This window comes from Microcaecilia unicolor, chromosome 6, assembly GCF_901765095.1.
Source record: "Microcaecilia unicolor chromosome 6, aMicUni1.1, whole genome shotgun sequence".
Classification (NCBI taxonomy): Eukaryota; Metazoa; Chordata; class Amphibia; order Gymnophiona; family Siphonopidae; genus Microcaecilia; species Microcaecilia unicolor.
In genome coordinates, this window is record NC_044036.1 from 132,348,616 (window position 1) to 132,366,018 (window position 17,403).

At 41.9% G+C, this 17,403-nt stretch overlaps 1 protein-coding gene across 1 annotated transcript; it reads right to left on the reverse strand.

The window, feature by feature from the left end:
- Window positions 1-1,457: 1,457 nt before the first annotated feature.
- On the reverse strand, window positions 1,458-17,403 carry GHRL (ghrelin and obestatin prepropeptide). The gene is made up of 6 exons (XM_030205393.1): window positions 17,356-17,403; window positions 16,856-16,997; window positions 16,282-16,435; window positions 13,011-13,124; window positions 3,380-3,488; window positions 1,458-1,689 (listed from the first exon to the last, which is right to left on the reverse strand). The coding sequence occupies exons 3-6, from the start codon at window positions 16,390-16,392 to the stop codon at window positions 1,667-1,669; spliced, it is 357 nt and encodes a 118-aa protein (XP_030061253.1). The 5' UTR covers window positions 16,393-16,435; window positions 16,856-16,997; window positions 17,356-17,403; the 3' UTR covers window positions 1,458-1,666.

Sequence of the window (17,403 nt, forward strand, 5' to 3'; positions counted from 1 at the left end):
GGGGAATGTTGCAGTACGAGTGGGTCTTGGCAGAGGATGGTGAAGCCTGCAGGGATCACCACAGAGTATTATCAGTTGGGACAAGCATTCTTTAGACTTTTAGGATCTAAGGGTCAGATGTTGTGCTAATTTAGGACTAGTCAGATTAGCGGAGCCCAAACTCTCCTTAATCTTTTGAAAGTGCAGCTTTTTGGCGTGTTGGTGGTGATCTTTTTGGTCTTTGCTGATAGAGTGTGGAATTCATAGTGCCTTAACACAGATTTTTCCTAAGTGTTTAATGAATAAGGCCTCTACTATGTAATATTTACCATCCTTCTGTAGTCTGTTTCACGTGAGAACCTGTTGGCTGATTTATGTACTTGCTCTGCATCTAGATCGGATCTGTAGACAGCCTTTTAAGATCAAATTCATAAGTATTGGAAAATATATGTTTTGAACACCAAAGGTAACATGAAGAGTAGGGCTGTACCGAATTTTCAATTTGATTTGGCCCTGAATAGTGCCCCAAATGCATTATTCATATTTGGCCAAATAGCGATTTAAATACGAATAATCCGGGGCTCTACTGTGCTAAATCCTATTGAAATAAACACTTGATCTCTAATTTCACATTGCTTCTTTTGTTTATGTTAAAGCTCAAAGCCCATTATTCATATTCAACCAAATAGTAAAATATGCTGTTCAGTACAGCTCTAACAAAGAGTGCCAGGGGGATGACACAGCTGAAACAAAATCCAGTCAGTGTATTAGCAGTTCACTTTGCAGGACTTCTGCATGCATCAGTACACTGATAAGCGATGCAAATGAAAACTGAGATTTTTGCTTGAGTGCAGCAGGGGACCTGGCTGGCAGATCCGATGACAGCAGTCCATGGGCTGAAGCCATTGAGATTGTGGCTATCAATGCAGTTGCCCAACATTGAAAAAAATTGCTTATAATGCTGCTCATGGAAAGAAAGTATACATGCCTAGTGATATTAAAGATCTTGCAGAATAGGGCTATGTTAGTCATGCTTTACTGACAGAGGTAGTCTTTGTAGCTTAGCAAAAGTTCAAGGTTCCATTCTTCATACTAGTGTGCAGTTTCTGATATAGATGGTGAGGGTGAACATTATTAAAATGGGAGGCACTGATGGTCCGGAAGAATCTAGCTGGAGCAGAACATGAGTGGCAGTTAAGAGGCCTGTGAAGCTTTGCACTTCGTTTAGCACCAGACCTAGTTGTGGCATTGCTAATGCTGTGTGTTAGTCGGACACATCCTACATTACAGCAGCATCATACACAGCTCTAGAGGATAATGTGAGGGAAGAGGGAGATACTGCTTTGCAGGCAACAGCTGGGAATTGAGAGGTATGAGAAACAGATAACTATTGTACTGTGACCTTTGGTTCTTATGCCAGTGAAGAAAATACTGCTGCTAAATCAGACCATAGAAATACAAATATCCACAGCACTCAATGCCCTGCAGCTGTTCAGCATTTCTATTTTCTCTTTATTTCTGTATGGAGAAATGTATATAGGTGAAGTGATACATTTGCCTTTTATACAAAAGAAAATCATACAGTAATTAATCAGGATTAAGCAGTGGTGCTATAAAAGGCAAAGAAGAATTGGGATCGCCTTCCCCTGGAAGTAAGCATCTCTGACCTCTATTTCTTCAGCTTCTTTTATTCTTTCTCCTGGTGCCTCTCTAAAGGGAAACACAAATAGTGTTGCAGTCAGTCATTTGTTGTGTACGTTTATTCCAGATACAGTGGGGGAAATAAGTATTTGATCCCTTGCTGATTTTGTAAGTTTGCCCACTGACAAAGACATGAGCAGCCCATAATTGAAGGGTAGGTTATTGGTAACAGTGAGAGATAGCACATCACAAATTAAATCCGGAAAATCACATTGTGGAAAGTATATGAATTTATTTGCATTCTGCAGAGGGAAATAAGTATTTGATCCCTCTGGCAAACAAGACCTAATACTTGGTGGCAAAACCCTTGTTGGCAAGCACAGCGGTCAGACGTCTTCTGTAGTTGATGATGAGGTTTGCACACATGTCAGGAGGAATTTTGGTCCACTCCTCTTTGCAGATCATCTCTAAATCATTAAGAGTTCTGGGCTGTCGCTTGGCAACTCGCAGCTTCAGCTCCCTCCATAAGTTTTCAATGGGATTAAGGTCTGGTGACTGGCTAGGCCACTCCATGACCCTAATGTGCTTCTTCCTGAGCCACTCCTTTGTTGCCTTGGCTGTATGTTTTGGGTCATTGTCGTGCTGGAAGACCCAGCCACGACCCATTTTTAAGGCCCTGGCGGAGGGAAGGAGGTTGTCACTCAGAATTGTATGGTACATGGCCCCATCCATTCTCCCATTGATGCGGTGAAGTAGTCCTGTGCCCTTAGCAGAGAAACACCCCCAAAACATAACATTTCCACCTCCATGCTTGACAGTGGGGACGGTGTTCTTTGGGTCATAGGCAGCATTTCTCTTCCTCCAAACACGGCGAGTTGAGTTCATGCCAAAGAGCTCAATTTTTGTCTCATCTGACCACAGCACCTTCTCCCAATCACTCTCGGCATCATCCAGGTGTTCACTGGCAAACTTCAGACGGGCCGTCACATGTGCCTTCCGGAGCAGGGGGACCTTGCGGGCACTGCAGGATTGCAATCCGTTATGTCGTAATGTGTTACCAATGGTTTTTGTGGTGACAGTGGTCCCAGCTGCCTTGAGATCATTGACAAGTTCCCCCCTTGTAGTTGTAGGCTGATTTCTAACCTTCCTCATGATCAAGGATACCCCACGAGGTGAGATTTTGCGTGGAGCCCCAGATCTTTGTCGATTGACAGTCATTTTGTACTTCTTCCATTTTCTTACTATGGCACCAACAGTTGTCTCCTTCTCGCCCAGCGTCTTACTGATGGTTTTGTAGCCCATTCCAGCCTTGTGCAGGTGTATGATCTTGTCCCTGACATCCTTAGACAGCTCCTTGCTCTTGGCCATTTTGTAGAGGTTAGAGTCTGACTGATTCACTGAGTCTGTGGACAGGTGTCTTTCATACAGGTGACCATTGCCGACAGCTGTCTGTCATGCAGGTAACAAGTTGATTTGGAGCATCTACCTGGTCTGTAGGGGCCAGATCTCTTACTGGTTGGTGGGGGATCAAATACTTATTTCCCCTCTGCAGAATGCAAATAAATTCATATACTTTCCACAATGTGATTTTCCGGATTTAATTTGTGATGTGCTATCTCTCACTGTTACCAATAACCTACCCTTCAATTATGGGCTGCTCATGTCTTTGTCAGTGGGCAAACTTACAAAATCAGCAAGGGATCAAATACTTATTTCCCCCACTGTATATGAAATAGATTGTGTATTAGAAGAAACTTACCTTGTGAATATCCTGCAAACATTCCCTCGAGCACCTGCTGCATGGTCTGTATGTACTCATGGTATCTGGCTTTTGGTATTTTCACATCTAACTCTAATGGAAAATTGAACTAGAGAAAGCAGAAAGGAAAAACGTTTAGGTTTCCACTTTGAGAAAAAGGGCATGCATGATCATTTTTAAGGAATTACTTTAAAGACAGGTTTTGTGATGGGAATAAAACTACCCTTCCATACCATACCATTCCTGCATTTGTATCCCACCTATTTCTGCATAACAGTCAAAGCAGGTCACAAAATTAAGGCAAAAGGGGGGAGGGGGAAAAGAAAAAAATTGAGACACATCTAAAATCACTCAAAATAACAAATACACCCCCCCCGCCCCCCCCCCCCCCCCCCCCCCCCCCCCCCCCCCCCCCCGTTTACTAAGCCTCGGTAGTGCCGACAAAGCCCATTCAAAGTGAACGGGCTTTGTTGGCATTAGTGCATGGCAACTGTTAACGCCGTTTAGTAAAGAGGGAGATAAGTGTTCAAAGATTTGCGGAACAACATATAATTAGTCATTGTCCGTATAAATACCGGAAGTGTTCTATAAACTACTAGATTGGTAACTGAATGAACTTTCATGAAATCTTTTAAGTAAACACATGCTTAACAGTAGGAAAACCTAAATTTAATGTGGAACAGAATTGAGATGAAGATCTGCAGGAAGGTGTAGATCATGATTGAATGTAAGAACTTGGACATAAACCATACCTGCAACTTTAAATTCTACACGTGCAGCATCTGGCAACCAATGCAAATCCATCAACAATGGTATAACTCGATCATACTTTTTGACACCATAAATCAATTTTGCAGCCATATTCTGCATTAATTGTAATCTATACAATAATTTGCTATGAATTCCTGCATATAAAATGCTACAGTAGTCCAAATTTGATATCACTTGAACTAAAACCCGAAAATTAAATTGTCTGATAGCTCTTGATTGACGTAGCATAAAATAGAGCATTTTACTCTTACTTGGCATTCCATTGTTAGCTGAGAATCTAATGTAATTCCCAAAACTCTAACGAGGTCTCAAAACTCAATTATTCCCAAGTTGATAAAATAATACTTTTGGGAACTTCAGCTAGTTGAAGTGAAGTAATTTTGTTTTAGTTGTATTTAATTTCAGTAGATTCCCAGTAACCCAACAGTGAGCCCTTTCTATATAATCTATAATCAACTTACAATTATCCTCAAAATCTGTGTAAGATGAAATATAAAATGCAGAAGAGTCTAATAATTAACCCCTGAGGGACTTTGTACCTTCTGTTTTGTAAAAACCGTCTAAACCTCTCTATTCTCCCTTGCCCTGGGCACGTGATATGGCCTAATATCTCCAGTTTGCAGAGCACTGAAAGGAAGGTAAAACCTTCCCTACTACCCATTACTGAGGTAAAGATGAGCTTGCTAAGGATAACTAGTTCACTCATCACTTTGGCATGATAATCAGACTTCCTAGTCAAAATGCCTTAATCCTCCAAAACCTGTCCTTTCTAATGATATTTGTAAATCTGAAATGGGGGGGGGGGAAATGCAGACGCAATATTGCTTATAGATTCTGTGTAACTACTGAAGGATATGTGGATGCACTAGACTCAAAATCCAACCCCCCTCAGCACTGTTGTGGCAAGATGGAAAGAACTGTAGATTCCTGGAACAGCAATGCTACTGCCTCTCTCCACTGAAGATGATGTGACCGAGTCAATCTGGGAAATGGTAAAAATGGCAGGTAGCTTGCATGTCTGATTGTTTCTATGCTTACCAGCCACAGTAGAAGGAATAAATTTCATTTAATTACCTTTCTGACTCCAAGATCAGGGACAGTTACAGTTGATTGCAGTAGTAGATCCAGGGCTATGGAGTCGGAAGTAATTTTGGGTGGAGTTTTGAGTTGATAAAAATGTACCAACTCCAGCTTCAAAATAAAAACTTACAACATTATAATATATGGTAAATCGTTTTATACGGATATATTTTTTTCTCCTGGATTTATTTATTATTTATTTATTTATTGCATTTGTATCCCACATTTTCCCACCTATTTGCGGGTTCAATGTGGCTTACAATACATTGTGAATGATGGAAATACAATTTGTTACAACTCGGTTATGGATTACATTGTGAGGAGTTATGCGAAAACAAAGTCAAAGTATCGTTAAGGGAATAGAACAATGGAAAAGAACAATGGAAAGAAACAACAGGAAACTGATAGGGCAACAAAACAATAGTAGGAGAACATTCGGTATAACATTTTTCTGTGAGTAGAGGTATAAATGTGGTAAAATTACGGGGATGGGAATTCAGAAGAGAATGTATTGTTGCATTACTAACAGTGTGTGTGGACTTCATGTGTTTTGATCCTTTCAATAAATTTTATCAAAGAGAGAGTTTTCAATGATTTGCGGAAGTTGGTTAGTTCGTAGATCGTTTTCAGGTTGCGTGGTAGTGTATTCCAGAATTGCGTGCTCATATAAGAAAAGGTTGATACGTGCAGCATTTTGTATTTTATGCCTTTGCAATTAGGGAAGTGAAGGTTGAGGAAAGTTCGGGAATGATTTTTTAGCATTTCTGGGTGGTAGGTCTATTAAGTTAGACATGTAAGCTGGGGCTTCACCGTGAATGATTTTGTGGACTAATGTGCATACTTTAAAAGTAATGCGTTCCTTGAGTGGGAGCCAGTGTAGCTTCTCTCGTAAGGGTTTAGCACTTTCGTATTTTGGTTTTCCGAAGATGAGTCTGGCTGCTGTGTTCTGGGCTATTTGAAGTTTCCTCAGTATTTGCTCTTTACAACCTGCGTATAGTGAGTTGCAGTAATCCAGATGGCTGAGTACGAGGGATTGCACTAGGCTGCGAAAGACGGATCTTGGGAAGAATGGTCTTATTCTTTTCAGTTTCCACATGCAGTAGAACATTTTTTTGGTTGTGTTGTTTGCATGAGTTTCAAGTGTTAAGTGGCGGTCAATAGTGACTCCAAGGATTTTTAAAGTTTCTGAGATTGGAAGGTTTAGTTTTGGTGTGTTTATAGCGGTAAATTCATTCGTGTTGTACTGGGAGATGAGTATCAGGCATTGAGTTTTTTCTGCGTTTAGTTTCAATCGAAATGCATCTGCCCAGGAGTTCATGATGTGTAGACTTTGGTTGATTTCATTGAAGATTTCTTTAATGTCTTGTTTGAAAGGGATGTATATTGTTACATCATCGGCGTATATATATGGGTTAAGGTTATGGTTTGATAGAAGTTTTGCCAAGGGGATCATCATTAGGTTGAAAATAGTTGGTGAGAGGGGTGATCCTTGCGGTACTTCACATTCAGGTGTCCATGTACATCTAATATAATAAAACGCACCGTGAACGTTCTGAAGACAACGTTCTGTGAAGCCGGAAGCTTGAAGCCGGAAGTCTGAAGCCTTGAAGCCTGAAGCCTTGAAGCCTTGAAGCCATCTGACGTCACTCCCAGGCTGAGGCTGAAGGGTTCGGGGATTCGTGGTGTGAAGCCTTCAAGCCAGCCAGCCGTCTCTGCCCCGCCCTCGCGACAAAACAAACAAATCCGGAAGCGAAACGTCAGGGAAGGAGGCGGCGCTCCCGACGTCTAGCCTTCCCTTCGCTGTGTTCCGCCTTCAAAACAAGGCGGAACACAGCGAAGGGAAAGCTAGACGTCGGGAGCGCCGCCTCCTTCCCTGACGCTTCGCTGCACGAACCGCCACGGAGGTAAAGTTAAAAAGAATTAAAAAAAAAAAAAAAGGGATGCATGGATGCGAAGGGGGGGGGGGGCATGGATGCGAGGGGGGGGCATGGATGCGAAGGGGGGGGGAAGAAGAGGGCGGGCCAGGCTGGGACATGGGAGAGAGCGTAGCATGGATGCGAGGGGGGGGGTCATGGAAGGGCGAGAGGGGACTTGCTGGAAAAGGATGAATGGAGGCGGCAGGGGACAGAGGAGCATGGATTACAGAGCAGGCCTCAGGCAGAGAGGGGAAATGCTGGATAGGGAAAAATGGAGGGGCCAGGTGACAGATGAGCATGGATGGGCATGGATTGGAAGGGCAGGACTCAGGGAGAGGGGAATTGCTGGATAGGGATGAATGGAGGGGACAGATGGGCATGGATGGATATGGATTACAGAGCAGGCCTCAGGCAGAGAGGGGAAATGCTGGATAGGGAAAAATGGAGGGGCCAGGTGACAGAGGAGCATGGATGGGCATGGATTGGAAGGGCAGGACTCAGGGAGAGGGGAATTGCTGGATAGGGATGAATGGAGGGGACAGATGGGCATGGATGGATATGGATTGCAGAGCAGGCCTCAGGCAGAGAGGGGAAATGCTGGATAGGGAAAAATGGAGGGGCCAGTTGACAGAGGAGCATGGATGGGCATGGATTGGAAGGGCAGGACTCAGGGAGAGGGGAATTGCTGCATAGGGATGAATGGAGGGGACAGATGGGCATGGATGGATATGGATTGCAGGGCAGGCCTCAGGCAGAGAGGGGAAATGCTGGATAGGGAAAAATGGAGGGGCCAGGTGACAGAGGAGCATGGATGGGCATGGATTGGAAGGGCAGGACTCAGGGAGAGGGGAATTGCTGTATAGGGATGAATGGAGGGGACAGATGGGCATGGATGGATATGGATTGCAGGGCAGGCCTCAAGCAGAGAGGGGAAATGCTGGATAGGGATGAATGGAGGGGGCAGGTGACAGACAAACATGGATGGCCATGGATTGGGAGGGCAGGGCTCACGGACAGAGGGGAATTGCTGGAAAAGGATGAATGGAGGGGGCAGGGGACAGATGGCCATGGATTGGGAGGGCACGGCTCACACTCTCTCTCTCATATACAATGTCTTTCTCACTCTCACACACTCTGTCTCACACTGTATCACATTCACTCTCTATGTGCCACACAGTCACTCACACACTCGCTTGGTCTCATACACTCACTCAAACAGAGAATCTGTGTCTCACACACACTCTCTCTCTCGCCCACACACACACACTCTCACTCACACTGTGTCTCACATACACACTTGCACACACTCTCATTCTCACACACACACTCTCTCACAAACACACTCACACCCAGACTCACGCTCTCTCTCACACAATCACACTTTCACTCCGACTCTCAAACAGTCACTCTCACATACACTCTCCCAAACATACACACTCCGAGGAAAACCTTGCTAGCGCCCGTTTCATTTGTGTCAGAAACGGGCCTTTTTTACTAGTAAGTACATAAGTACATAAGTAATGCCACACTGGGAAAAGACCAAGGGTCCATCGAGCCCAGCATCCTGTCCACGACAGCGGCCAATCCAGGCCAAGGGAACCTGGCAAGCTTCCCAAACGTACAAACATTCTATACATGTTATTCCTGGATTTTTCCCAAGTCATTTAGTAGTGGTTTATGGACTTGTCCTTTAGGAAACCGCCTAACCCCTTTTTAAACTCTGCCAAGCTAACCGCCTTCACCACGTTCTCTGGCAACGAATTCCAGAGTTTAATTATGCGTTGGGTGAAGAAAACTTTTCTCCGATTTGTTTTAAATTTACTACACTAGTTTCATCACATGCCCCCTAGTATTTTTGGAAAGCGTGAACGACGCTTCACATCCACCTGTTCCACTCAACTCATTTTTTATGCGCCTCTATCATGTCTCCCCTCAGCCTCATATCACTAGTTAACAAGGTAATAAGTTTGTCACTTGAACAATTTTCAGGTCTCCCTTCCTTTGAGAGTACTACATTATAGAGTTCAGTAGCTTTGCTCCTTCCAGCACTTCTAACAGCTTTACCATGACTGGCACCACCCACCTCCGTTTTGTATTATTCTTTTGGGAGTTCACATTCCCCAGCAACAATCTTCTAATGGCCCTTCCACTTCCCCAACCCCTTGAGTGCTCCCTACTATCTTCTAGCCTTGGAAGATTAGCTACCAAAAGAAATTGATCTATATCCTCCTCCTCACTCCCACATTCTGATACAGCTTTTCACAGAATCTCTTAAATCCCAGCTATTTCTCTATTACACCTGATCACCCCACCATCCTTAGGGGGTCCTTTTACTAAGCCGCGCCAAATACCCTGCAGCCCATTGTAAACCCATGGGCTGCATAGCACTTACACACACTAATTTGTTAGCGCAACTTAAGAAAAGGACCCCCTAGTGACTACTACTCTCAACACACTCATTTTCCTCTGCACCTTTAATTGCCATGCTAACAACCTAACTTAGTACAGTACTCCAAAAAGTTCCTCTTGAGAACCACACTAAAATTTCCATTCACTCAAAACCCCCTATTTTGTTTTTAAGTATTAATACCTACCCCTTCCCCATTTCTTTCCTTCCTTTTTATGTTAACTTTTGTGATCTCTCCAACTGTATACAAGGCCCTAATTTACCTTTTCGTGCTCCCTTTTTTCTTCTGCGCAATGTGTGTATATACAACTCAAATTTATCCCGGTATCACATTAAGTTCCTTCCGTAACTACCTCTTCTCATTCTAACTTAACGATTTCCCCAACATCCTCTCTCTCAAAAGTGAAACATTTGCCCTCCAACTCTCTGCTCTAATTATCCCATTGCTACCCAAGTTCATGTCACACAATATAGCACGTTCCATGATCCAAACAGGGTGAAACGATCAATCCTGATAAAAATGAAATCTTGGGTCAATGGCCAAAGTATCATCAGGTACCTTTATCTAGTACTAAAATTCTTTGGATCACGTTGAATTCTGTGCTTACTATGATAAACAAGTTGCTTACAAGAAAAATATTTGATGCAGTAACCTAATTATCTGTTCCAAACCAGACTATTGCAACATTGTTTACTTGGGTATTTCTGCTCCACTTTTTAATCACTTACAGGTTTCATAAACAGTGCAGCAAAATTGGTTTTGGAAGGTATTTTTAAATTAAACACTACTAGCTAGTTTAGTTTCACTTTTGCCATCATGGACACTTCATCACATATTCAAGCTAAATGTATTCAAATTATATGCATGGACAACTTGTGGCAAATGCAGGGGGAGCATATGAGCTTCACTAAAACTTTACACATATTTATGCATAAAAGAATACTGTTTTCATCACACAACACTTCTTCAAAAACACAGAGCTCAAAATGCCAGCACTAACAAGGGGGGGGAGGGGGGTATATTACAGGGTTTGCTCGCCGAATGCTCTAAAGGTTTCAGCACTTACGCAGACCACATGTAAATGCAATTAAGTAGCACACAGAAAGGCCAAAATGTTTCTCAGAAGCATTTAGCGCCAGAAAGTTTGCCAGGTCCGGGGCAGCATTAGAAGGGTTGGTTGAAAGAGGTGTTTAGTTAGAACCCCTTCTCTTCCTCCAATCACTAGTTAACAAGGTAATAAATTCGTCGCTTGAACAATTTTCAGGTCTCCCTTCCTTTGAGAGTACATTATAGAGTTCAGTAGCTTTGCTCCTTCCAGCACTTCTAACAGCTTTACCATGACTGGCGCCACCCACCTCCGTTTTTCTTTTGGGAGTTCACAATCCCCAGCAACTATCTTCTAATGTAGCAAACGTAGTTGAATTTGATGTGACTTGATATGAGCGCAGGGTTAGGAACCCCTTGAACTTGAATATACCAAAATATTCAAGTATGTGTAATAGGATTCCGTGATCAACCATATCAAAGGCAATTGACATGTCAAATTGGAGGAGGAGTATGTTGTTGCCGGTTGCAATCATTTGTTTAAATTTAGTCATTAGGGTAATTAATACTGTTTCTGTGCTGTGATTCGACCGGAATCCTGATTGGGCATCATGCAGTATTGAGAACTTGTTTAGATAGTTTGTGAGTTGTTTTGTTACCATCCCTTCAGTTATTTTGGTTATTAGTGGTATAGATGTTACTGGTCTGTAATTGGTTATTTCACTTGCATTTTTCTTTGTATATTTAGGTATTGGGGTGAGTAGAATTTTTCCTTTTTCCTTTGGGAAAAGTCCGTTTTGTAACATGAAGTTTACGTGGTTCGTTAGGTCTATTATGAATTGTTGAGGAGCTGATTTCATGAGGTTGTTTGGGCATATATCTAGTTTGCAGTGGGATTTGGCAAATCTTTTAAGTGTTTCAGAGATGAGGTCTTCTGATAGTAATTCGAAATCGGTCCAGGTTCTGTCTGCTGGGTATATTCCGTCTTCTGGGTCTAGACAGTCTAGAAGTGTGGTGTATTCAATAGGGCTGGCGGGTATTTTAAGTCGTAATTGTATAATTTTCTCCTTGAAGTATTTCGCAAGGTTGTCGACACCTGGTATGTCTTTGCTGTTAGTTTCCAGGCATTTAGTGTTTGTTCATCTTTCTTTTTGTTCCATGCGCGTTCTAGTTTTCTGACTTGTGTTTTAAGTTTTTTCAGCTCTTCGGTGAACCATGGATTTGATTTTTTCCTATGTGATGTTCTGGTTTGGATTGGGGCAATTTTGTCTACTGTTGTTGTGCATATATCATCCCATTCTTGGAGGAATTGGATGGTGTCAGCATTTGTTGACCATTCGTTCTGGTAGATCTGTTGCCAGAATATTGTGGGGTCTATTTTTCCTCTCGTGGTGTTTGTTGATTGCGTTTATGTGTGTTTTTTGCCAGTAAAGGGAAACGTATGCTTTATGGTGGTCTGACCATAGTGTAGGTGTCCATCTTGTGTCAGTAAGTAGGATAGTTGAGTCTGGTACATTTTTGGTGTACCAACTCCACAGCCCTGGTAGAATCTCACTGCTGCAGAGGGCTTTTATGTGAGGCCCAAGGTCACAAGGAGCATCAGACAGCAATATTGGACTCGAAACCTGGATTTCCTAGTTTTCCGTTTGCTGCTCTCCCACTCCAGGCCACGTGAGTAACAATGAAAAGGAACCACGCTGCTGGAATAGGGAGGTCGCTAGCATTGTACAGCTGGCAGCTGGGAGGGTTAACTGTCCCTACCTGACCACTGTAGATTGTGTTGATGCTACATAGGACAAATTGTGAAGCTCTGGCTTGAAATACTACTACCCAAAAATAATAAGCAAATGACCCCCTGAACAAAGTAAGATGGGCTTTTAGACCTGATTCTTAAAACGTGCGTATCCACAACTGGTTTTGTTCAAGGTATTGTAGCTGTACTTGGAACTTGCTATGAGTCTTGTGAGCCAGGGCAAAGCCAAAGGTTGGTTTGTTTATTGGAATTTATTAACCACCTTTATGGGGAGATTCACCAAAAGGAATGTGCAACAGGTGTAGCTTGACATAAGTAATTTAGATTTAAACTACCGTAAGGGTTTAGATGAAACCCTACTGTGTGATTAATTTCTTCCAAAAGCATCTCTCATTCATAAATGAACCTGAGCAATGCAACCTAGCAGAACTCAGCTGGTGTTTGGATGCAAACATGACCCCAGTTCCCATGCTGCCTGTTATAGTGTATTCTGCAGTTTCTGATATAGTATCATGTCTTTGCTCCTACTAGGATTTAATTTGCCTATTTCTGGGTTTACCTAATTGGTTGATTGTATTTTATGGTATATTTGGTCATTTTATTATTGTCACTCCTGTAACACAGTTTTAAGATTTCTTTCTTTTTAAAGATGCACCAACCTGGAGCTCTGTCACCTCATTGTTTTCCATTTGCCTTTCATCGTCGCCCAGAATACCTCCTGAGTCCCGGCGCTGCTGTTGTAGTGGGAAAACCTTTCTGGAAGGTTTCTTGGACTGTAAATTAACAAGATGCCAAAAGATTTCATGTGGCTAAGCTTAATGCATTCTGAAAATAGTCATTCTGCAAAAGTAACACTGAAGTTGGAAAAGGGTTTTGTTTTGTTTTTTCCAACCGCTTTTGGGGGATTGAGCTTAGAATCAACTTTTTGGGCTGAGGCTTCCTGAGCCTTCAAGTGCAACTATCCAGGTTATTCTATTTTGCATCTTGCTTTCTGCTCAACTAGGTGTAAGCCCCCTGGTTGATGTTCCCATGCAGATACCCAGACACACCCCAGAAGGTGGGAGAAGGGACACATAAGTTATTTATGTGGTAGGACCCAGGGTTGGGGCCAGCCTTAGGGCCGGAGGGCTGATCAAGCAATGCATCAGACTGTCTATTCAAATAATAATCCAGACCACACCGTGAAGTAACTTTACTGTACTATCCATTAATAGTACAGGAACATTGAATTGTGATGTCAAATGCCAACTTATCTACACTTGGGATATCCTATTCCTCCTGCTCACACTTCTTACGTTCATTGCTATAAAGGGTAGACTGATGTTAGTCAGACAGATGGTAGTTACAGTTACACATAGACAAGTTGATGGTTAACACAGATATAATACCTTAGCTGTTACAGGTGTTTCTTCCATTCTGCCATGGATGTAGTGTCTCGTAGAAGTGGTGTATGGGCTGGGCTGCTTGGATGTTAGGGCTTATCGTCATGAGACTTTCCTCACTCCTTCCCTTAGAGACCAAATGGGGGTGGAAAGGGTCCCTACACCTTCTCGCTACCTCTGGATCTGTCACTTGCCCCAGTCCCTGAATTCTTGCTTTTTTGCAAGTGTCACAGGTGTCTAACAGGTTGGGTATAGACTGTCTGATTCTTTTTGTCTCAGAAGCCAGCTACAGGCATTGGCAGAAATGGGGCTTTCCCTTGTCCATGAACGGTCAGTGTGGGGAGAGACTCCAAAGACAAATTTTGGTGGCAAAGTCAGAGTTTTATAAATATAACAAAAGAGAGGGAACGAAGTACAAACTAAAGTCCAAACAAAAAAAACAGCACCAGGGGCCTTTAAAAATGGAACACAGTTCTTTAATGAATGAGCCTTGATAAAAAGACCCGACACGGGCCGTGTTTCGGTGACTAGCACCTGCGTCAGGGGTCACAGTGATGACGTGGAAAACTTGGGGAATAACTCGAATATATTCCTCTACAATATATTATTCCTTACCCCACGTCTCATATAGTAAAAGCTACAAAGCAACAAGGCACTTTCACTTTCTGTATCAGCACAATTGGAACCAAGGCTGAGGTCTTAAAAGACATAATCTGTTTATTGCACTGACTACATGGGATCAGGGGCCATTCAATAGAACTCCTTTTGGAGCTGAGCAGTTATGGGCTCTAAATAAGTACGTAAGTATTGCCATACTTGACAGACCGAAGGTCCGTCAAGTCCAGCATCCTGTTTCCAACACTGGCAGATCCTAAAACAGTACAATACATTTTATGCTGCTTATCCTAGAAATATAATCAGCTATACCGTGTCCAAAACATCAAACTATCTCATACGTATAGTTCTCCTTATATCTGTTAATCCACTTCAATAGCATAACTCTCTGTGGTAAACAATATTTAGTCCATGTACCAACCACATTCAAACATATTTTTCTGTTTTTCTTTTTTCGGGGATCATCAGATAATCCTGCTGTTCTCACCACATGAACACAGTGTTCAAACAAAAGAAAAGTGGTTGAGGCGCAAATTGTCATTAATCAACCCGCTTAACTTTTTCTTTTACTTCTGATACTTGATTCAACTTTTTTTCAAAAAAAATGTTTTAACAGTTTTCTCAGTTTGGTTAGAAAATCATAGCAGCACTTATCTTTAAATTGGCAGCATTTTTAAAGCAGGAGAACCTCCGCCAACATGGCCAAGTTTGGAGTGTCTTCCTCAGGGAAGAGGTTCTCTAAAAAAACAAAAATCAGTTATACAATCCATAAAGTCACAATTGCTGCTTTCCTTAATGTAATAAATATTTTGGTTTTTTAGAGAACCTCTTCCTTGAGGAAGACACTCGAAACTTGGCCATGTTGGCGGAGGTTCTCCTGCTTTAAAAATGCTGCCAATTTAAAGATAAGTGCTGCTATGATTTTCTAACATAGTAACATACATAGTAACATAGTAGATGACGGCAGAAAAAGACCTGCACGGTCCATCCAGTCTACCCAAACTGAGAAAACTGTTAAAACATTTTTTTTTTTTTTAAGTTGAATCAAGTATCAGAAGTAAAAGAAAAAGTTAAGTGGGTTGATTAATGACGATTTGCGCCTCAACCATTTTTCATTTGTTTGAACACTGTGTTCATATGGTGAGAGCAGCAGGATTATCTGATGATCCCCGAACAAAGAAAAACAGAAAAAAATGTTTGAATGTGGTTGGTAGATGGACTAAGTATTGTTTACCACAGAGAGTTATGCTATTGAAGTGGATTAACAGATATAAGGAAAACTATACGTATGAGATAGTTTGATGTTTGGGACACGGTATAGATGATTATATTAGAGAAGTCCCCACACACAAAACCGTGGTCAGTTAAAATTGAATGTCCTAGAAATAAGCAGTGGATTTTCCCCAAGTTAATTTTAATAATGGCTTATGGACTTTTCTTTTAGGAAGCTCTCTACCTCCGGCCTTAAGCAAGAGCCATGATTCTTCCCCCAATCCCTCATATTTCTAGTCCCAGAAGATCTAACAAGCCAAAGGTAATGGAGATGTTGAACCAGGGATCGTCTGCGTAGCCGTGCACAGCACTTACCTGGCCTGGTACCTCAGGTGCTATTAGGATCCAGGCCAAGTGAAGGTTAAGCCAGAGATCACAAAGAGCTGCTGTACTACAAGAGGATGGAGAAATTGTCAGAGCAGATAGGCTTCCACTGGTTACTCTTTCGTCTTCTTGCAGACATGTTTATTGCACTAGATTTTTGAGTTACACTCCTCTAGTGAAGTCAGTAATATAACTTTAAGTGAGTCATACGTGTATCATTAGTTCAATACAAGGGCTTATATATAACTTATTGGTTGAGCTTTGTTTCTGTGTAACTATGTGGACTAACATGTCAAGCATACATTCTCATCAAGAGACAGAAATATGCAAACTTTACCTCTGGCTTCTGGAGATCAGCAGGGCTTAAAAAGCTAGATCCAGCCCCTGTACCTTCTGTCCAAAGCAAAGTCACCAAGAGGAAACTCCAGACTGTAACCCTTGGAAACATGATGCAGTGCAGGAAGCTGAAATTGTGGAAGGTTGCCTGAGTTCTGTGGTAGTAAAAATATAGTTTATGTAGCAGTAAAACATGTTATGATGAACCAGTTTAAGCCTTTCACAGTTAATGTATTGGAATGAGATTCAAGGGGAAAAACCTGTATTAGGCTGTCTGTAATAGGTTTTCTTTGAGCCTGTGCAAAGGTAGTGAGCTATAGATTTTGCTCTGATATATATTTAATTTTAAATATTTATAGCACATTCTCCCAAACAGATCCAAAGTGGATCCCAGAAAAGAAGTCTGTAAATTCAACTTGGAAATTACAGGAAATTAAATATTTACAAAAATCTCCAGTAATAATACTGTCAGGAATCAATTCTTGTCGCTCTTGTGAAAACGAATTACAGTTGTGATTAAAAAGAGAAAATTCTCTAAGAAAACAGGAAAAGTAAAATAAAAGGATTGTTCTTACCTGATAAATGTCTGTCTTCTTCCCAGTTGCTGTTCATGCTTTTATACAGTACTGGCAGAAGAGTGGTTGGCCTGCTCAAGTGTCATATTTGAGGTGTATTTAAGTGTTTTGGACACCTTGGAAACTTATGAAGGTTGTAGTACTGTGGGGAGTAAATTCAACAAGTGGAAAAAAGCAAAGTACATAGAACCCTTGTAATGTTTCTTTTAGACTTTAGGATGTGTTTGTTAGTATTCATGGAATGAACTAGACGTGTCCTTATTTTAAGTTATCACACATTTCACAACACACCATGTTTAAATAAAAGGGCTTCTGAAATACCACTGTAGGCAAGGAACCTTACCCTAATGTTAAATTGCCAAATTGTTCTTGTAGTTTCTAGCAGGGCTCGACAAATCCTGGGTGCCAGGTTGCGATGGCACCTAGAAATTTGCACCCTGGTGCCTGGGAGTTCATCCCCCCCCCCCCCCAAAAAAAAAAAAAATCTTTTTTTTTCCTACCACAGAGGTGCCTGAAATTGCTTCTTTCAACAGCAATTGGGCTGTCAA